Source organism: Convolutriloba macropyga, chromosome 6 (genome assembly GCF_964194025.1).
Source record: "Convolutriloba macropyga chromosome 6, txConMacr16.3, whole genome shotgun sequence".
In the NCBI taxonomy this organism is placed as follows: Eukaryota; Metazoa; Xenacoelomorpha; order Acoela; family Convolutidae; genus Convolutriloba; species Convolutriloba macropyga.
This window is the reverse complement of record NC_134473.1, coordinates 10126863-10149816: the sequence shown is the minus strand read 5'-3', so window position 1 is coordinate 10149816 and position 22954 is coordinate 10126863. Positions and strand designations below refer to the sequence as shown.

Sequence of the window (22954 nt, the reverse complement as noted above, 5' to 3'; positions counted from 1 at the left end):
TTTTACTTGAGTTAAGATTGAACAAAAAACAATAACAATTTTTTTGTAACCGTTTTTGGAGAAATATTATTAAGCTTTTTTGAAGATATGCTTATAATTTTTTTCTACCCTACCTTAGCTAGAGCACTATAATTTTTTCGTAGCTAAGTTGCTATTCTCTTGGTTTTCTTGTTTTCATCGTCTGGCGCTCGTTTTATTATTCTATTACACTGCTCTACTCAAACGCCTTGCTTTTGCCCATACAATAATTCAGCCGTGCATTTGAATGTAATAGCTGCTGTCAGCATCTCAACGGGTATTATATAAATTCTCTCCCTCTTTACGCCTCAATGAGCAGTTATGGTGATCTGCTTTTTCAATTGATGACTTCTCTCTCCACAGGAGTCAGAGTCAAATTCTGCACGTGAAAACAAGTGTTCAGATAAAACTGTGGATTAAATTGAAAAGTAGAGCGAAGGAGGAAGTGGTTTTAGTTCCTGCAATATTCAAAGAGAGAGAGAGAGAGAGAGAGAGAGAGAGAGAGAGAGAGAGTTAAAATTAACTTCTGAAGCAATTATTGTAACCGCGTATGTTGCTTTAATACTTTATTTTAAAATTTTTCTTCGCGCTTGAAGGATTTGATTTTTTATCTTCAGAAAATAAACGAACTGAGTTCTTTTGACGTTTAATTTGCAAATTGGTTGATTTGGGTCTCATACCCTTCTCCAAACAACGTCTTCCTCAGTAAGGCTGACTACCTAGTATTAACAACCCAAACCATCACTTCGTTTACCCTTCGAGATCAATCCGTGCCATAGTTGTCTATTAGGTTTTACAAATTTTTAGCCGAAACATTTTGAAGCACTCAATAAATGCATTAAGGGATGTTTCAATTTTATCTACATTTCTTTTTACCTTTTACACGAGTTAAGGTTATATTTGGACACCCAATCTGAATAAAAAATTTTTTGTAGCCATTTTGATCAGAGTTTTTAAATTTTTGCGACAGTTTTACCCTAACAGATGAAGAAATTGAAAATACTCTTAAACTCTTTTCACTACTTTATCATAGGTGAAGCACTGTAAATTTTCCGTAAACAAATTGCGATGCTCTTGGGTTTTTTTATTTCCATCGCGTGACGCTAATTTTTTATTCCCCTTTTACCGCACTACTCAAACTCCTTGCTTTTTTTCACGCATTCATGCAGCCGTGCAGTCTATTTTTTTAAAGGATGCCGTCAGCATCTCAACGACTATTATTTCAGCTCTCTCCCTGTTTACTGCGCAAGAAGCAATTATGGTGATCTTTTTTTGAAATCGACGACTCCTCTTTACAGAGTTTGCAAAGAAAATTCTGCGCGTGAAAACAACACTTCAGTTCAAACTGTGAATAAAAATCAAAAATAGAGCGAAGGAGAGAGTGGTTGTTGTTCATGCGATGTTCTAAGAGAGACCGAAAAATGTAAGCTCTGGAATTATTGTTGGAAACCGGTTTGTTATTGATACTTTACTCTAAAATTTTTCTCTGCGCTTGAGGGATTTGGTTTTTTATCATGAGAAAAGGGACGAAGTGAGATGTTTCAGTTTAATTTGAATTTTGGTTGATAGGGTCCACTATCCTTCTCCAAACAACCTGTTCCTCAGCAGAACTAACTACCTGATATTAACAGCGAAACCATCTATTGGCCTAACTTTCGAGAGCAATTCATACAACAATCACCGTTTAGGGTTTATATATTTGTGTTTTAGACGTTATCAAGCATTCAATAAAAAAAATTAAGGGACAATTTCTTCATTTTAATTAGGGTGAAGATTATATAATTTCAACCCTAACTTTTACCTAATTTTACTCTGACCTTTCACCTGAGTTAAGATTAATATTGGGACTCTAAATCTGAACCGAAATTTTGTAGCCATTTTTTGAGCAAATATCCTAAGTTTTTTGTTAAATTTTACCCTAACAGATGATGAAATTGAAGTTAGTCTTTAACTTTCTTCTCTCTTTTATCATTACTGGAACACTGTAAATTTTCCGTATTTAAAAAGCGATGCTCTCTGGGTTTTTGTTTTCATCGCCTTACGTTCATTTCTCATTCCATTACACCGCACTACTCACACAACTTGCTTTTCTTCATAAATTCATGCAGTCGTGTAGGTGCTTTTTTAATAGCTGCCAATTGTATCTCGACGGCTGTTATTTAAACTCTCTCCCTGTTTACGACTCGGGAAGCAGTGGTGGAGATCTGCTTTTCAGTCGGTGACTTCTCTTTTCACAAGTTGCAAGGTAAAATTCCGCACGTTAGAACAAGTGTTTAGGTCAAAGTGCTGAAAAGAATCAAAAGTAGGGGCAAAAAAGTAAGTGGTTATATCTCATGTAGCATTCTGAGAGAGAGAGATAGTGAAAGACATTAAGGTGGAAAATTCATTACTAAGTGAAAAACTTTCTGTCAACGTGTGGCTTTTTCAGAACACTTTTCAAATTTTATTTGTAAACTTTTTTCCCAAAAGTGTTTCTCTCGAACATCTTCCAAGCAAAAAATTGTTTGAAAAGTTCATTATTACTTTTTTGACTATGTGAGGCTAATACAGAGACTTTTAGATGATTTTTTCTGCTATATTTGCCGTTCTGCTCTTTTGAACGCATTTTAGAACTTTTTGCAACTTTTTTTGCTTTTTTTAAAGCAGTTGCGTCTTTCGCTGGTTGAAGTTAGTTTTTTTTTGCTCTGCTGATCTATCTAGTGATTTAATTGATTTTGATTTTTAGTTGTGTTGCTTAAAACGAATAGAAAGTTTTTTTTTTCAATTTTTGTTTCACTTTTGTCAGTAATTTTTCTGAAATTTTCCTCAGTTTCTGCATTTTGTAGGGCATTTCTTAAATCCTAAATTCCGTTGTTTCCTATTTTTTCCTTCAGATTTTGAGATTTTGTGCCTTTTTCATTATTTTGATCCCTAACTGATTATGAGCTGTTTATTTTTTGCTGTTATTTAGAGGTGAGAGATCAAGTTTATATAGTACAGTTTATAATACATAATAAAGGGTGCATTTTTTAATTTTTTTTACGTTTTTTGTTTGTTTCCTTAATTGCTGGTTTTTGGATCTCTGGCAGTCAATGCTTCTGACAAGCATAAAGCTGGGTCACCTATTAAGCAGGAAAAAGAGTTTACTCAAACTATTTGTGGGCCAGCAGCTTTCCGCATTTTGTAGGGTATTTTTTCAACCTCTTCCTCAGTAAGGCTGACTACGTAGTATTAACAACCCAAACCATCACTCCGTTTACTCATCGAGAGCAATTCGTGCAAAAATTGTCTATTAGGTTTTACAAATTTTTGGCTGAAACGTTTTGAAGCACTCAATAAATGCATTGGGGATATTTCCTTTTTATCAGTTAAGGTGAAGATTATATTACTTTTAGTTTTTTTTACCTACTTTTCTTTTTACCTTTCACATGAGTTAAGGTTAAATTTGGAAAAATCTGAACAAATATTTTTTTGTAGCCATTTTGAGCAAATTTTTTAAATTTTTGTGACAGTTTTACCCTAACAGATGAGGAAATTGAAAATATTCTTATACTCTTTTCACTACATTATCATAGGTGAAGCACTGTAAGTTTTCCGTAACTAAATTGCGATGCTCTTGGGTTATTTATTTCCATCGCCTGACGCTCGTTTTTCATTCCTTTTTACCACACTGTTCAAACACCTTGCTTTTTTCACGCATTCATGCAGCCGTGCAGTCGATTTTTAAAAGATGCCGTCAGCATCTCAACGGCTATTATTTCAGCTCTCTCCCTGTTTACTACGCAAGAAGCAGTTATGGTGATCTTTTTTGAAATTGGCGACTTCTCTTTTCACAGTTTGCAAAGAAAATTCTGCACGTGAAAACAAGTGTTCAGGTCAAACTGTGAATTAAAATCAAAAATAGAGCAAAGGAGGGAGTGGTTGTTGTTCATGCGATGTTCTAAGAGAGACTGAAAAAAGTAAGGTCTCGAATAATTGTTGGAGACGCGTTTGTTTTTCATACTTTACTCTAAATTTTTTTTCTCCGCTTGAGGGATTTGGTTTTTAATCATGAGAAAGGGGACGAACTGAGTTGTTTTGAGGTTTAATTTGAAAATTGGTTGATAAGGTCTACTATCCCTCTCCAAACAACCTCTTCCTCAGTAGAACTGACTACCTAATATTAACAGCCAAACATTCTATTCGCCTCATTTTTGAGAGCAATTCATACAACAATTACCGTTTAGGGTTTATATAGTTGTGTTTTAGACGTTATCAAGCATTCTATAAAAACATTAAGGGAAATTTTCTTCAATTCAATTAGGGTTAAGATTATATAATTTCAACCTGAACTTTTACCTAATTTTACTCTTACCTTTCACCTGAGTTAAGGTTAATATTGGGACTCTAAATCTGAACCGAAATTTTGTAGCCATTTTTTGAGCAAATATCCTAAGTTTTTTGTTAAATTTTACCCTAACAGATGATGAAATTGAAGTTAGTCTTTAACTTTCTTCTCTCTTTTATCATTACTGGAACACTGTAAATTTTCCGTATTTAAAAAGCGATGCTCTTTGGGTTTTTGTTTTCATCGCCTTACGTTCATTTCTCATTCCATTACACCGCACTACTCACACAACTTGCTTTTCTTCATAAATTCATGCAGTCGTGTAGGTGCTTTTTTAATAGCTGCCAATTATATCTCGACGGCTGTTATTTAAACTCTCTCCCTGTTTACGACTCAGGGAGCAGTGGTGGTGATCTGCTTTTCAGTCGATGACTTTTTTTTTCACAAGTTGCAGGGTCAAATTCCGCACGTTAGAAGAAGTGTTTAAGTCAAACTGATGAAAAAAATCAAAAGTAAGGGCAAAATAGTAAGCGAATATATCTCATGTAGTATTCTGAGAGAGTGTGAAAAACGTTAAGGTTGAGAAATTTACTACTAAGCGAGTAACTTTTTGTTAACGTGTGCCTTTTTCAAAACACTTTTTTAATTTTAACTCAAAACATTTCTGCCAAAAGTGTTTCTCTCAAACATCTTCCCAGCAAAAAATTGTATAAAAGGTTTTTTGTTACTTTTTTGACTCTCTTAGGCCAATATAGACTTTTAGATGATATTTTCTGCTATATTTGCCGTTCTGCTCTTTTGAACGAAATTTAGAACTTTTAGCAACTTTTTTTGTTTTTTTTTACAAGTAATTGGGTTCTTTCGCTGGTTGAAGTTAGTTTTTTTTGCTTTGCTGATCTATCTAATGATTTAATTGATTTTGATTTTTAGTTGTGTTGCTTAGAAAGAATAGAAAAGTTTTTCTCAATTTTTGTTTCACTTTTGTCAGTAGTTTTGAGAAACTTTCCTCAGTTTCCGCATTTTGTAGGGAATTTCTTAAATCCTAAATTCCGTTGTTTCTTATAAGTTCCTTCAGATTTTGAGATTTTGTGCCTTTTTCATTATTTTGATCCCTAACTGATTATGAGCTGTTTATTTGTTGCCCTTATTTAGAGGTGACAGATCAAGTTTATATAGTACAGTTTATAATACATAATAAAGTGTGCATTTTTTAATTTTTTTTACGTTTTTTGTTTGCTTCCTTAATTGTTGGTTATTGGATCTCTGACAGTCAATGTTTCTGACAAGCATAAAGCTGGGTGACCTATTAGGCAGGAAAAAAATTACTCAAACTATTTGCGGGCAGCAGCTTTCCGCATGTTGTAGGGAATTTTGGCAACCATAATTTTTTTTGTTCCTATTTTGTTTCTCAGTTCTCTCCGTATGTACCGTTTTATTGGTTTTTCATTTGGTTTTCGATTACGGAATGACACGATAATTAACGGAAACTTTTTTTCACCAATAGTTGTTTCGAGGCCGCAAGTTGTGACGGTATTTTTTAAACTTTTGTATCATTTGGATTTGAGCTTTCTGCTGTTTGTATGTTTTTTAATGCTTTTTTTGCATTACGACAATAAGAAGAAAAAGGAAGCGTTTGGTTAGTGAATAGTTGACTTCAGCTTGACTTGATATCTCCTTCGATTCGGTTCTGGAGTCTTTCAGCTATGTTGTTTTTAATTCGCTATACCTTGCCCGTTTTACCTGATCACGTTTTTCGTTTTATTTATGTCACGTTTTTTACATTTGAATTCTCACTTACCTGATTCACTGTTTCAATTGAACGAATTTTCAGGGTTTCACCAAGCATCGAACTATCAAAAATTTGGTGAATACTGTCACAATCAAAAGAGCGAAATCAGAAGAAACGGGATAAACATATATAGCCCGGTCATTAAGTCATAGTGCAGTAGGTATCAAGGTTTATTGAAGGGATTGTCAGCTGGCATAAGTATTATGCTTAATGGTTTTCAGTTTAGAAGCTCAATTATGTGTAGTTTTAGAAGCTAACCTAGAAATGATGAATTTGCACATTAAATAAGAACACTTTGACACATGAAAACCTTCTGTCATTTTCATTCTCTTAGTTTTTCTTCTTTTTCTGTTTCAAACCCAATGTACGTTAAGCGCGTCAACGGCGGCTATTTTCCGGCAATCTTGGCTTTGTTAAATACTTGACATTTTTTGTTATGCTCATCAGCAGTGAGACAAATGTGCCAACCTCAATGTTGGAACAGATAATCCTGAGCACCGCACTATTTCAATCATCATACTATCAATTGATCGTGGATCATGCATACATACAAAGCCTTTGTTTTTTTGCGTTCTAACGATTTTACAATCATAAAAATTTTCTACTTTTGTGAAGTTTCTTGTGAACTCCTTTTAAAGTTTTGAAGCATTATGTCAGACGTTGTATATTAATAAGACGTCAAACCTGCCAGCCAGCATGCAGTTATCTTATCCGGCAGTTCACGATAGTTAAGTGTCTGGTGAAAGTCGTCAGTTGAACAAATGCTTGATGTAGCAGACAAAATTTTCATAAGACTCCTTGAACAGCCAGATATAAATTTAAAAAAATATTGAGGTTTTTTAAGATCAGAAAAATTCCTTATGAACACTTTGCTCACTTCTTCACGCAAAATATTTTCAGTCGCAAGAAGTTGTTAAATTGTTTCTAAAACTGGGCGTAATGATTTTGTTTAATCAAGCATATTATCTCAATCTGTACATACTACGAAGCAGAAACTTTTTTTCATCAACTCTCTCTCCTTCAAATTTGAGTTTTTAAAAGTTACTCCGAGTGTTTAAGCAGAACCAAACGGGTGAAAAAGTTTCATTTTTGGTTTTTGTTTTGCGTAATAAGATAAAGACATTACTATGACAGAAATCGAACAAGATAAAAAAAACTGTCAGATTTTATAAGGCAAATTATTGTATCTTGGATGCTTCTGATTTTTTTTCTGTAGTTGTAAACAACAGAAGCCTGGTTTTAAAAGCTTTTTTTTCAAATTTCATAGCCTGAAAACGTTGATGACAAAAAAGACAACACTCTTTTTTTTATAAATTTTAGAAATTTCGTATGATTTTGTCAATTATGTCTAATTCAAGTGAAATACTAATTGTTTGTTTTTGTTGTTAAGCTTGAAAATGTTTGAGATCTTTCTTCAGTATTTCAAATTATATAATATGGTCGGCTTTCAAATTATGTAATATGGTCGGAATACAAAAAAGAGCTAGCTAAAACCAAATCCAGCCTCACCAAAAATGTTCGAGAACAAGTTGTCCGACTACAGACTGTTATGTTCGTTTTTAATATATGCGATAAACATTTTTCTTACTGTCATTTGACATCATGGTTATTTAAGCTATGTTCAAGGAGTCTTAAGCTTCATGGTTATATAATAAGCTTTCATTCGTTCATTAAATGAATTTCCAATTAAAATGTCTGCTTGACGTCTTTTTCATATTTTTTAGCTAATTTTGTTTTTTAACCGTATTAATAGTTTTTTTGTCACATGACATCTCACTCACTTTAAAACTGATTTTTTTCTCACTAAATCAAATTAGTTTTCGCTGATTTCAATTACAACAATTGAAATCAATTGAGGATCTTTCAATCTAATTGAAGTTTATTTAAGCTCAGCTTTGCGGTACACCAACCTGAATCAATTACAGGCATTAGAACAAATTATATGAAGGCTCTCTATATAAAACATTTTTAGAAATCCTATTTTTGACTTGTATTTGGAGACTATTTTTTTAAGCAATCTGAGATCAATGTTTATCATTATTAGAAAAAATTTTTTCGTCCATTTCCAGTGTTCGCAGAATAAATAATTTCAAGCAGACCACGCCACTTTTGAGTCTCTCTTTGGTTGGCATAACGATCTTTAACATAAACACTTCAAACAGCGGTTTAAAAAATTGTGTCTTAAACGGACAAACATCTATTTATACAAGAAAACCAAAACTGCGCGAATAAACGGCACTCTCTCATAGATAAAACTGCAAAGCGAACAACAACCAAACCGAATGTTAATTTGGTTATGGGGTAGTTAAAATTGGGCGACGCTGTTTTGAGCTCATTGCGTAGTATGCCCTTAAACAATTATCACCTTGCAGTGTTCTATACACAGCAGTCCTCCATGTTCAACTGAAAATATTTAAGTTTTGAAACCTCTTTTAAGGATAGCGCAATCAGCCATTTGACATTAATGTTTCAAAGATATTTTTGGAGGACATTAGTGATATTAAGATGTTGATAATTGTTTATGTACCTGATTGACCTGATTGAAAGTCGGGAAAGATTATGGGTTGACAGTTAATACTGTAGTTAATACCTTGTAATTAAGGTAGGGAAAGATGCCATGCCTCGACTTAATGCAGGACGTAATTTAAGTAAAAAAAAGTTCAAGTAATTTAAGGTAATTTTACCTTAACAGAGTTAACGTAAACTTTTACCTTAACTCGAGTAAAGGTAAGAAAATAAGGTAAACTTTACCTTAACTTTACCTTATCAACGGTTTAACTTAACTCCGTTAATGTAAAAATACCTTAACTTAATTAAGTGTGCACTCTTCATAAATTCAACCTGTCTACTAGGTTAATATCTTCCTAAGATTCGATCGTCTTTCACACAAAGATAATAGAAGTCGTTATTTCTGCGCCACCTCGAAAAGGTTTCCAACATAAATTTAAAATTTGATTACTGGCAATCGCAGATCATTTTTGAGTTTTAGTGTTTAGGCATTTGTGTGCTGTGCTTAGGTTTCGTGACGATGGCGTACCTGTTCTTCGGGAATTTCCTGGTGCGGTACCGGACAGTGTTCCAGACACAGCAGTCCCTCTTCAACATGCTGCTGGGCAAGTTCTCCTTCGAGGAGCTGATCGAGGTGGACGAGACCCTGGGCGCCATCTTCTTCATGAGCTACTCCAACTGCATGATGATGATTACTATGAACATATTCGTCGTCATCCTCGATGCCTCAGTTGGAGATGTGAACGAGGGCCTGGCTGAGAAGTCCAACGAGTACGAGATCGTCTCATTCATGCTCGGCAGACTCAAGTACTGGGTTCGTGAGACAGTCGGATCCGCCAAACAAACTGTTAAGGATATCAGTTAGTTTCCTTGTGTCATTTACTCGACAATAATGGTGTGGAATGGTTCTTTGCAAAATTTTCATGAATCGTGTTTGTTAACGCTGGTTATCGTGTTTGTCCTTCTTAGACTTATTGAACAAAAATTATTCTACATGTAAAGGTAATTGTAGTGTGCTACAGAATTAACATGCTACATGTTCTTTGCTATAATTTTCTATGCCACTCTCATACTATACTTTTATAAGCTCTAATAGTTGGTGAGCTCCTCTATATAAAAATGAAAAAAAAAATTGAACAAATAAACAATAAGTTTCTTTGTTATTTACAGTTGAATAATTTTGGGTTTGAAGCTTTTCAGTTGTCAAATATTGATCATAACTGCTTTAGACTGATTTTTCGGGAAAGTCCTGCTCGGCCCGGGTGTTTTAGAGGTAAGTATGCAAAATAACTTAAGCTGACTAAATTAGCAGAAATTAAGAACTATTTATATCATTTATTTTGTGAATGATATTTGTTGTATTTTACAACATTGAGGCATTTCCTTTCTTATCTTGATTAATAGCCGCCCTCATCTTCTCAGCCGGCTATTATAGCGCTCCTATTTTTTTTTTACTTCGTCGAATAAAAAAATGTTTCGCTTTACCTCATTTTGCCGCCTTTTCAACATTTTGCGTGAAATCTTTTTGACTTCTCTAGGCTAGTTTCTCTCTTCTCTCATTCTGCTAAAAGTGAATTTGAACATCAGTTGCTAAGCAAAGCAATTCAAAATGAACAGAGATAGTACAAAAATGGATGTCAGAAATAGAAACGGGATAAACCCATAAAGCCCAATTTTAGATGCCCGCTATTTGAACGTCGTTCCTATAAGTCTTATTTACCATCTCTAATGCTTATTGTTATTGATAGTAGCCCCTGTAGCCTCTCTCTAAGAAACAGAAGTATGTTCAACTACGAAATGCCATCAAAATAAATCGGACTTAAAAAATGTTTTTGTACAAAAATCTTTTTTTTTCAATATCTTCTGTTATTTCAATCCCAATCATGCTTATTGGAATCAACGGCGGCTATTTTCCGGCAATCTGCCGGGTATGTTTGAATATGAAAACTGTTACAATTTCTCTGAACTTTTTATTTTGAAAATGACAGTTGCTGAGACTGATTTTTTATGAAAATTTTATCAGAAGCAAATATTTAAGACTGAATTATTATTTCAACCAGAGTTTTAAAAAGGAATACTGAATAACGTATTGATTACATTCGTCACCCTCTCATATAGATTACACTTTTCTGGAGATAATTTTACACCTGTGGTAAGAAACAATATTTTGGTTTTTCAGTTTCAGCTAGCTGAGTAAATGGTTTTTCATTGGATCAAGCATCGAATGTTTTTCAGTTTTAAGACAACCGCCATAAGTGGTTTTATTCTTTAACTCTTTACTCTTTAACTATTCTTTAACGCAAAATTAAAAAATAGAGTCAGCTCAAAAAACAAGAACACGTTGCATGATCAGACTTGAAATATAGTTTACAAATTAATAAATTCCAGACCTGAGAATTAGAACAAAGGCCAGAGAGCTTAAACGAAGAAAGGAGTTGTTGAAAGGAAACAGAACATAATTAAGATGAACAAAAACAAAATGAACGAAAGATACTGAAAACTATGTAAAAATAGGCGTTGCCTGCAGTGAAAACTTACAAAATTTCAAAATAAGATACAGGATTGAAAAATTGTTTACCCTTAGCAACTAAAACGGATCAATCTGTGAGATTATAAAGTAAACTGAAAGAAAATTTTCAGATTTCAAACTTTTTGCGACATCTTGTTAAACCCAAGGCACTATATTTTTATTACAAGAGAAATAGAGCTTAATGACAAGAAAAAAAATGTACCCTCTGTTGTAGACGAAGTGGACAATTAATATGATAAAGACCTTGGTTTTGAGGATGCTAACATCACAATAATCAACTGATTGTTAACTACTAATGAGTTGAATATTGTGTTTTTTAGCATCCTCGAAAGAAAGTTAAGAGCACAAAATTCAACTGATTAGTAGTTAATAATAAGTTGAATTTTGTGCTCTTATCATCCTCAAAACGAAGTTGTTTTTCAAATTATTTTTCGACTTTGTCTCCAACAGAGGGTGAACGACAAATTTTTTTGTCATTCAGCTCACTTTCTAGTGTAATAAAAGATAGTGTCTCTGGGCATACAAATTTTTGCATAAACTTTGAAATCTGAAAACTGATTATAAATTACTAGTCAGTTGATTTTTGTGCTCTTAACATCATCAAAACCACTATATTAAAGCGAGACTGCAAAATAGGCCATCTGAAGTGCTGCAAAAAGAAGTCTTTGTTAATTGGTTGTCTTGTAATCAGATGTAAAACAGAGCCTGGCAGCAAAACCTCACGCTTGCAAAATCTAATAAGTTCAATTACACTAAAGAAACTACAAGGTAGGTTCACGCTAAGGTATAGAATTTAGTCAAAAATGTTCAACAGAAAAAAGCTTGTTTATTGCGTCAATTTCTTCTTTAACTTTGAAAATACCTTTTCGAATTATTTCTGAACGTTCGAAAATCAATCCGTCATATTTCAAAACGATTTTCAGGCAATGTTATTCATGAGTAACTACTTTTGAGACCTAGCTGCGCTCATGAAGAAAACGTGAATGAGTTTTTTTGAAAATCATCGGATCAACTAAATGGTTCTCTTAAATTTGTTTTTTTTTTAATTTAATTCAGATTGCTCAAAAACTTAGATGAATAATTTTACTTATATAAACAAAATAGTTCAGTACTTGTAGTAGCTGATAATTGTTTTAGGAATAGGGGAATCATTAGATATCTTTCCCATCAAAGACAAAAATTTTAAGTCATCGCATAAGAAAGAACAAAATTACTAACGAAGATAAATAAACACATAAATCTACAAAAATGAGTCATTTTCTATTCCCTGGTTGAGGTGTGAGCGCCAAAGCCGTTAACATGTAGGAATTGTGGTCATACAATTGGAGTCTTTATCATAATTATTCAACAAAGTTTTTGTCATGAGGGGCTTACAAATTTTAAACGTATAAAACGTCTAAACTGAGGAAACAAAATTACACATTTTTTAACATTTTTGACTTCATATTAAATTTCCTTTTTTTCGGTTGAATGATTTTTGAATAATCAAAATTTGTCTCAGAAAAATGCTTTATTTAGCACTCCCCCCCCCCCCCCCCACACCCAAATAAACTGAGAAACAATTACAGCGCTGTTTCATTGAACTGGTGTATTTGGGGGACGCATTTGTCGAGCTTGCTAAAAGTTTTTTTTAAAAGTTGAGCTGGGTTTTTTCGCTTGTTAATGTTTTTGCCGCTTAAATTTGCTAATCTTACAATATTTATATATATATATAAATTGTAAATGGCAACACAATGTGACTGACATTTACGCAACCAGAGGCTTGAAAAATAATAACGCAGTCAATTCGAGCAAATTTAGCCATTAAAAGCCGCATATCTCACACAAATATAGTTTTCTGTGCAGTCATAGCTAAAAACTGCGGCCGCTTTGCGCTAAAAAATCTCATTTTATATCTTGGCCAAACATCGACACAGAAAAATTTCAACTCTTTGTATTTCGCTGCTTCAGGGATTCCAGAAACTGTAAGCGGAATCTGATAAGATGTGATAAGATCTGACTGCATTAAAAGTTCTGCTGAAAAGAATTTTTTATTTTATATAAACTAGAATCGTCATCTTAAAAAAATCTAATTAGACAAAGACAAATTTTTATCACGTGAGATTGATATGAATTTTTCTCTATTGTCAGGTGACGACTTCCTTGTAATTTTTCATATGGATTTTTTTTTGCGTTTTTTGCGAGGCGTTCAATTTGTGTTATAGAGAACAGGAAGGAAATTGAGGAGAGGCGCACTATAGACAAGAAGGTAGAGGAGCTTCCGTACAAATTCAACCAGCTGCTGGACCTGATCAACAACAGGTGAGATAGCACTTGTTTTTCTTACTCTCTCTCTCTGTCTCTCTAATACAAAAACACGCAGAAAGTGTTGAGTAAGTGAAAAAAGGAGAAAAAATAACCTTTTGCACCACAAGATCTGGAAAATGCTGAGTATAACTATTTTGAGTCGAAGAAGAAGGAAAAACAGAGAGATCGTCAGATTTTTAAAAATGTACTCAAACTGCCTTTTTTGCTCTTTATTGAGAGTTTTCGACAATTATATATAAGATGACAGTTTTGATTGGTATGGAATGGTATTCTCGGTGCTGGAACTATGTCAGAATTTTGTTGGTCATATAAGAAAACAAATTTTATTCTGAAGTTGTGCGGAAACTATGTCAGGAAACTTTCACTCATTCAACTCATTTCTCACAAAATAAACCGCTGATAGCTCAATCCCTAGGAGGGAGACAGTACTGATAAAATCTATACGGTAAAGCAGCGTTTATTAAGCACAAATGATTGCACATTATTACGAGTGTTCGTGCTTGAACGCTGCAACGTCGAATGATATCACCACGGAACAGTTTGTCAACAGATTCCTTAGGTGTCTCATTTGAAAGAATATATCAGAATGGTACATCATGCGGTAAAAACTAAGTATTTCTTACGACTCGAAGAGGAGTATTGGTATTGTAATGATTTTTTACGACTCGAAAAGGAGTACTCAGTTTCTACATATTTTTGCAATCCAAAGAAATTCGATTGTTTTGAGATATTTTCACACATTTTTACAAAGAGTATAAATAGGTAAAAAATGGTCGGTATTAAGTTGCAATAGAGGACTCGAGCTGGCTTTAGTATCCTTTTATTTTAGATGTTTAATGTGCTGAAACTCCTGTAGGGCCTAAATTCAAGGCAAAAAATTCAGGTTTTGCTGTTTTTGTCACCTTAATGCAGCAATTTTTTCCTCATTTTTAACAAATTTTTCTACTTTATTGAACGTTTGTTTACTTGGAACATCGATTATAGTTTATATGGCTATTACGTTATGCGAAATGTATGCTAATGATTTTCGTTTATTTTTGTTGTTGATGCCAACTTTAACACCAGAGTCAAAACATTATCAGCTACTTGTTTCTAAATTTTTAATAATAATTGTAATTTTTTTGTAATTTCAATTTTACAGGGCAAGAAAACGTTTTCATGGCCTGAGAGTTGGTTAAAGGAATGTTTTTTAACAACAGGAAATATTACTGACTGACGACCTGGATTATCTTTTTGTAATTTTTTTAAAAATTTTAACTAACTCCTTATTTTGCTAATTAGTGGTTTTTAATTTTTTTTTCAAGTTTTCTTTATTTTTATTGACCAATTAGAAAGTTTTTAGGCGTCAATTTTGGATAATTTTAGTTACCTACATGACTTAAAAAATTTTTCAAGTTTTCAAAATATTTTCAAATTTTAATTAATTTTAGAGACCCAATAGAAAGTTTTCAGGCTTAAATTTTGGATGACTTAAAATTACCTCAGATAAATTTTTTGGTGACAAAAACATCATCTGTCGTTTTTTGACTATTTTTTGTCATTTTTCCAAGTTCTTTTTTACTTTTTTCAAAAAAGTTATTTTATTTATTTTTGTTTAACGGGAAAATTCAACATAGTTAAGGCTAAAAACTTTGGTAATGATTAGATGTTAGCTTTACAGATGCTTTTTTGAAAATTTTTCAAAGGTTTTCAGCTTTTTTTAAGTCTGAAAAGTTTTTCTGTGTTTGGATTGTTTTCCCCTCTGTTTGGCTCGTAAATTTTTTGAACTTTTATTGTAGCTTGCAGTTTTGCCATTTTATGTGAGAGATTTTTGCCAAGTATGAGATTTTATGTAAAAATTTTGTGTAATTTACTAAGATATTTGATGTATTTTTTGTAAAAACCAGCTCTTACAAAAATCACTTTTTTGTTTTTGCTTCTACTTGCGGTTTGTGTCCAGAAAGATATTTGCAAAAATTGTAATTTCTTTTTTTTTCGAATTTTTTGATGAAAATTTTTGGTTTTGGTTACTTTAACAATCACAGAATGCCAAAACAAAATTTGTTACTTTAAGAATCAGAGTGCCAATCCCTTTAACAAAGCAAAATAATTTCGGTTTTGATAATTCTGAAAATGATTTATTTTTTTAGTTGGCTTGTATCATCCATTACTTCTATTAACCAATTCAAGATTTTTCAAGGCTTTCTCTCAACTGTTTCATTGCTATTCAGAACTTGTACTGCTATATTTCTTTTAGCTCAAGCAAGACTTTTTCATGACTTGTAATTTTGACTTTTTTTCTTTGAACATTGACATCTCTTATTGATCTTTACTTGGATCAATGTACTTAAACAGAAATTTATGTAGAAATGTATAGTGATAAGTTATTGCTAATAAAATTCCGAGTCAAAAGGTCTTGTTGAGAAGCTTTTTCCTTTATCAGTCCGTCCTCCTTATTCCAATTAAAGTACCCGTCACCTATCTCTAACCCACCTGTCTCCCCACTTACCTACCATCGCCCTACCAACTACCTATCCTCCCCTCATCTATCTACTCTCCCAGTACATACTTATACACACTCAGCAACCTATGTCCCCTCCCACCTACCAACCCCCTTTGCCTACCTTTACCTACAATACCATTGGCTGCAAAAAAAGAATGTTTCACCAGATCGAATAGTGTTGGTGTTCAATTTTTTATTTTATTTTGCGGTTTTTCGCTTCTTGGATTTTTCGTCCAACCTTTTCCTCCTCAAAAAGGAATGCAACGCGCGGAGGGCATTAAGTACTGTGTGAGTCTTTCGGTCTACTACACTATAAGTATTCGATTGGCCGGAACTATTTTGGAAACAAAACTTTATCCCCCCTCTCTATCCCCACCCCTGCACATCGTTCCACCGGTAACTCTTCGCCCTCAACTCGCAACCCCTCCCTCCCCGCTGCCCTCTCAAATAAGCTAAAGCCGTCATTACACAGTCAGCTACTGACGTAGCCAACCACTCTCCGATTGAGTTGAGATGCAGATTAGGGCATTACTTCTCAATTCTTTGTGTAAAAGGTCTCAACATAATATTTATTAGGAAAACACATATCTGTTTAGACGTTTAGAATACCAAAAAAGTTTCATGATGTAATTTGATTTACTTTGATGGAAACTGTAAAAATTTTCCTCAATTGTTGAATACGAAAAAAAAACATTTCATTTTGACTACATTTATAATATATGCAGGCATTTGCATATTTACTTTTACTTTACCCTTCATTCAGTTTTTAAATTCCACATTAAAATTTTTTATGTATTTAGGTAATTTCTGTGGGAAAATAAATTTTTGTGTCAATTTGTAAACCATTGATCTTGGGAGATGATTTCCTTTGTCCATAAAGTATGTGGTAATTTTCTCATGGAAGCTTTAAATTAACTTCAAAGGCCAGCTTCTTTTTGGTAATGCAGTAATTAAAAACTTAGTAATTAGAGTATGGCAGTTCAATTTTGAATGCTGAGGACGTTTTTGTTTTCAGATAAATTGAACTTTATATTTACATCTAAAAAAATGTTTAGAATATGTTTACCCTAATTAATTGCTTTCCCACAATTAGATTAAAACTATTTTAACATTGATAATTAACAGAGCCCAGTAACCTAATATGAGAAAACAATCAAGTTGAGAAGGGTTTCTTAAGTTTTTGTTGGGAGTTGGATCCTTTTTATTTTGAAGGTTTAAAATTCTACTGCCGTGCTCTGTAATTGTTTCTGACTTGAGATTGAATTTGGAGTTCATTATCAGTTATTATGCCAAGGTACTTCCATTCGTTGTTCGAAATGAATTTTACTGTCGGCTATTAAATTGACAAAATCATTGAATTTAATCAAACAACTTGCCTTAACATTCCAAAATCATATAATTTGTTTGCTCTACGTTTATATTTAGTTCATATTTCTGAAAAATTGTTGCGATTTTCTGATATATTTTGCACGGATAATTTCTCAATATAATCTGAAGAAAAAAACAAACACTCACGTCCGTATTATATGAGTTTCTTAATAGGGTTCAGTGAGTGTTTGAGGTCGTTAATATATAGTTTTAGAAATTAAGGAACAAGGCACGACTTCTTTCAATTAATACCAGCTAGATTAGGCACCTTTGACCCGTACTGTTTGATACCAGTTAGTTTTCAATCAAATTTGTTGCCGACTGAATAAACCCGACTGCATTCAGATTCTGCAGGAGCTTCGAACGAAAAATAGAATCCGACGATCAATAAGTCAAAATTTATTGTAAAATGTGTATGTATTTGCAAATTTCAATTCTCAGGGAAAAAGAGTTTCTTTCAAAAATACGCTGCATATATAAGTTTATCGAGGAGTATTTACGCTCATTGTGTCGTTGACTGCGCACAAAGAATATATACATGGTCCTACGGGCTGATTGGGATTCAGCTACCGTTTTGCAACGAGCATGCAGCCCATTTCACAAAACTGAAAAGGAAATAGTTATCGATCATTTGTCTCAACTGAACGAATAGATTTTTGTACTCCAGTATTGTCGCCCAATTCGATTAATGAGATATTTAAAATTTCTGCTAGTTTGTTACCCAGGTCGAGGTGGCCAGACCGAAGTGACCCCTGATCAGACGAGTTTCGAGCGCACACATGTTCCCGGTGCGCTCGAATTACATGGTCTGGAAAAGGCTTCGAGCGCACTTTTGTCTGGACAATGGTCTGGAGCTTGCCTGATCAGAGGCCACTTTGTTCTGGGACGATCTGATCAGAGGTCACTTTGGTCTGGGACGGTCTGATCAGAGGCAGTTTCAAGCGCACACAAGTCTGATCAGAGGCCGATTCGAGCGCACACTAGTCTGACCAGAGACCAATTCGAGCGACATTTTTTTAAAGTGTTGTTTTGTTTTCTTACTGACTTTTGTTGTCTCGGGTAAGAGACAACAATAAAACAGCATTCTGATCGGAACTTCATCGGAAAATCTGATGGGTTTGACCAAAACCAAGGGGTCCAGCTGATAACAACTGCCGGTCCCCTCAAGAAAAGATTTTGAATCAAAGTAGATCAAGACGTTTTTATGCAGAGCTGTCTAAATTCAATTTTTCAGTTAAAAGCATAAAAAAATGGCATACTCAGTCATTTTTTTTATCATTTTTTTTTTCGATTTACTTTCATTAACAATACTTTCAGGATTGGTTTTTTGTTAGTTGAATATAAGATTGATAAAATGATAGATGAAATGAATATATTATAACGATATTGAGAGATTTGTTCATGTTTAAAATCATTCTCTGATCAGACTGTTTCGAACGCACTTTAGTCTGGACAATGGTCTGGAACTCGTCTGGACAATGGTCTGGAACTTGTCTGATCAGGGGTCAATTCGGTCTGGAACTTGTCTGATCAGGGGTCAATTCGGTCTGGAACTTGCCTGATCAGAGGCGGCTTCGAGCGCACTTCGAGCGCACAATGATCTTCGAGCGCATTCTCGTCTGATCAGAGGTCACTTCGGTCTGGGACGGTCTGATCAGAGGTCCCACTTGTCTGGGACGGTCTGATCAGAGGCGATTTCGAGCGCGACCTCAACCTGGGTATCGTTTATAACCATTTCTTTCACGAAATGTTGTTCCTTAAAGCTGTAATTTTAGAGGTCTGTAGGAAACATCTAACTTTGTTTATACACTTCTTTTGACTTCAGGCGAAAAGGCAAATTGTTACCGGTAATTTGTCTGTTAAAAGTTTGAAAATTTTTCTGTTGCTTGTGAGAGCATACAGAAATTCAAAATTGAACCAATTGTTTTTCAAAGAATTCAATGTTCACGTGCCCCTAAAGAAAATTATATCATTGGGTGCAAGCTGCTCAAGTGTTCAAGTTATTATTCCTATAAATGGATAAGTATTATCTACAAAACGGTTAAAGCAAAAAAACATCATATGCTACTGTTGTGAAGCTAAAAGTTGGTTGAATTTGTTGGCGGAGTAATTTTTTTATTGAAAGTGACAACTTTTTGCGGTCTCAATTTTTTAAAAAAAACAATGTCATCAGAAACCCAAAATGCACAGTTTGAAATAGAGGGTCCAAAACGGAAGATGCATCTGTTAAATCAACATCAGTTACGATATAGTCTTTATGCTTTTTTTGACAGACTTTTCAGCTTAGTTTTGATGTTTGAAACAGATAAATTTGGTCCAAACTGTACAATAAAGGTGTCTAAGTCACTTTTATCTAGGTTGCAGAGTTCAAGGGAACTGTTATCTAATTGTTGTTGAATAAAAATGCAACTTTTATTCCAAATTTTTGTGCATTTTTCATCAAATATTTTGTTACACTCAACCCAAACTGACGCAAATGACTCACAGTTATCAAACTCATCCCTCAATTTAAGAGCAGGCTCTGTTGCTGAGAAAATTAAAATATGGCTTCCTTTTTTCTCATTGAGTTCCGATCATATAAATACATTCTATTGGATTCATTTAGAGTGTTCTCTAACGAAGAGTCACAGTTTTCTGTGTGCCCTTTTGCGGTTATTACGATTATGGTGTTGTAACCAAAATTACTGTAAATATCTTGTGAGTGCTTCTTGTTTTTTTTTAAACTTTGTAAATTTTTGTGCACAGATTTCAAATTAATATATAGTATATACTTCTCGTTTGCACTTTTTAAAACCTGATCTTACATCAAAATATGCACGGGTTTTTTTCCATATCACCGTTTTAGTAATTCAATTTCCATTAAAACAACCTGCACCAGATTAGGAGCCGACACACAGCAACATTAGTGTATTTTTCTCGTCTTAAGAGGGTTATATTTGCATAAATTACTAGAAACAGGGATGGAAGTACTAATGACGCCGACCAGCAGAATTCAAACCACTTACTTGCTATCCTAGGAAGCAGTTTGACCACGAAACGTATTGTAGGACAAGTATTCAAAACCTTTTCTGCAGTACTGCGGCGTGACATTGTTGTTGCAAGAAGCGTTTTCTGATAGCATTTTCTGACTAAATCGTTGTGAAACAGGGCAAATCAGCCATTGGTATGAAGCATTTTCATTATAGCATTTTCTGACTAAATCGTTGTGAAACGGCAAATCAGCCTTTGGTATTTAACTGATACCTCTTTCGAATCAAACTCTGCTGACATGCAGTCAATGGCTCCAATGAAGACATACACTTCCTTCTTTTGTCGCTGTTTTGTATTTGTTTGCCATCACAATTATTACTTGAAACTTTTTGCATCAAATTCTCTCGCAAGGACATTGGGCCCGATGTGTACACCATTCAATCGATTGGTTGTTGAATTTCTAATTACTAAGGCGTCAACGTTTCCTTTTTCCGAAGAGCAAGGTGATGAAGCATCGCGGGATTGCTGCTATTAATATTGTTTACATTTTGGGAAGTTGCTGCGGTTGCTGCAGGAAATGATGCACGAGGCCATCTTGTAGTTATTCTCTTTGCTTTGATCTCGTTTGGATGGATGTCGCATTTTTTGATTTTTGGTCTACTATGTTTTTGCTCTTGTGGTTTTCGATTTTTTTTCTGCGATGCCCTATTGATCCAAAAACTGTTTTGAATCGTTTCTCATTTCTTTTTTATTCAATTTAACGCAGAAATATTAGAGGAAAACATCTGTATAATACATGAAGTGAAATTTGCCCCATGATATTTTCCGGGTCGTCCATCAATGTGTTAAAGACAAAAATCACCCAATATGTAGCGTTTGCATTTTTTAGCGTTCAATTTTGGCGAAACTGTGAAAACAAAAATTTACCACGAAAATTGCAAACCTAACGACAATTAAGTGCTAATTTTTTTTTGCAGGAGTCAGAGTTTCTAGTGCTGAAATTTTACACTCTCGTGTATCATTGTTTAGTTCTGAGTTTTCTAATTTCGGCACTTGAATGCTGAAAAAAATTACTGCTAATGGCTACAAATTGCGCTCACTGCAAAAAAAAAAAACGTTGAAGTGCAACTCATCATCATATCAACAAGAACTTATTGTGTTTTGGCCGCGACTGGTATCCAGATCATCTTGTTTAAGTGTTTCTCTTTTGTAATTTTTTGGAGATCACTGTCTCTGCCATTTTTGACATCTTTTACAGGGCAAATTTCCTCAACTACTCTTCCGTAACAGTTTGGTTTTGTAATGCCAAGAATACACTAAAGAGTTAGACCTCCGTTTTAAGTTCTTTAATGTCAGATACTGATTGTGTTGTCATTAGGAGTAAGACTCCAGTCACAGAAAGGCCGGTTTTTTTTGGTTTGGGATCTTGAGTAGTGAATTCGACAAGTAAGGCAGCTTCTTAAGACATTTTAAAACTATAATTCATAAAGGATACAATACTGGAGGAAAACTTAAAAATTGGCTCAGTTAAGACTTTAAAAGTGGTCTCTTGGCTTCAAAGTTGTGGTTTAAAAAGCAAAAATCTAGCCAACATAAGGAAACCTGGTCTACTAACCGTACAGCTGCAATGGTCAGCTCAGTGCCGAAATATATAAAGCCAAAAAAAGAGAAAATCTCGTCAAAATTTGTTTTGTCATTCACATTTTCCAACACAGACGTGACGTTTGCAACCTGGATCGCTAAAAATATTCTCCGTTATTAAAAAGGGGTGGCACTGGATTCGTTGTTTACATCGTTGATTATTTTGCAAAGGTATTTGACCCACTGCTCTCTGCACTTCAAAAGCTTTAAGGCGGAAAAATAGCTTTTCTCGGTAATTTGTCTGTATTTGTGTTTTGAGTGTTTTTTGACTTCTGCATTTGCTGTGCTTGGGTTTGCGATCCGCTTTGAAGTTGAGCAGGGGCAAACGGTTCTTGCTACTGCAACATCCCACAAAAGCTGCTTACTTGTCTTCCATGGTATAATTTTGAGTCCATCGGATCTCTTGTTGTCTATTCTGTAGATATAATTTGTTTCGACCAGTGAGGGTAATTGAAAGGATAATTAAAAACTTTGGCTTCCAGGTGAACTAAGGTTGAAAATGAGGTCACGAGTGAGTTTATTGCCGACTCGCTTCAACCAAATTGTTTGATTTTCAGTGCCAGGCAACTCTTCCGACTGCGTATACTCATATCAGCTCTCTATGCTATGTTTGCAGGTTGAGTCAACAACATCTTTACCGATGAAGTAAGCTGGAGGACTGTGTGCGCCCGCTGCGGAGCTTTAAAAGCGTAAGGAGCAATTATTTGCGCACTGGTGTCGTCCTTGAGGATGGCAGGACTGTTTGGGAAAACGCACTTTCATCAGGATGTATGATTATTACCATAATCAATTTTTAATTCAAATTCAAATTCAATTTCATCTACAATCTTGTCAATTCTGTATCTGAGACAATTTGCCAGTTAAAGACGTTTGTCTTTAGAAACGTGCTTGAGAAAAAGCGCTTTGAGAGATTAACCAAAGCTCGCGATATCTAAGTGTTCGAACTGTCTGACAAGCCTTAATTTTGCTATTTGGACACTTTTGCATTCTTGTGGCGGTTCTTATTTTTAGTGTCTTGTCGCTGAGCATAAGGAA

The 22954-nt window shown here is 34.2% G+C and overlaps 1 protein-coding gene across 1 annotated transcript in view; it reads left to right on the top strand.

Moving 5' to 3' along the window:
* The window catches only part of LOC142341222 (uncharacterized), a 297980-nt gene that overhangs the window by 256511 nt on the left and 18515 nt on the right, over nucleotides 1-22954 (top strand). Inside the window, exons 64-65 of the mRNA XM_075392141.1 lie at nucleotides 9131-9481; nucleotides 13356-13452. Coding sequence (XP_075248256.1) covers nucleotides 9131-9481; nucleotides 13356-13452 — 448 coding nt within the window. The remainder of the gene's footprint in view (nucleotides 1-9130; nucleotides 9482-13355; nucleotides 13453-22954) is intronic.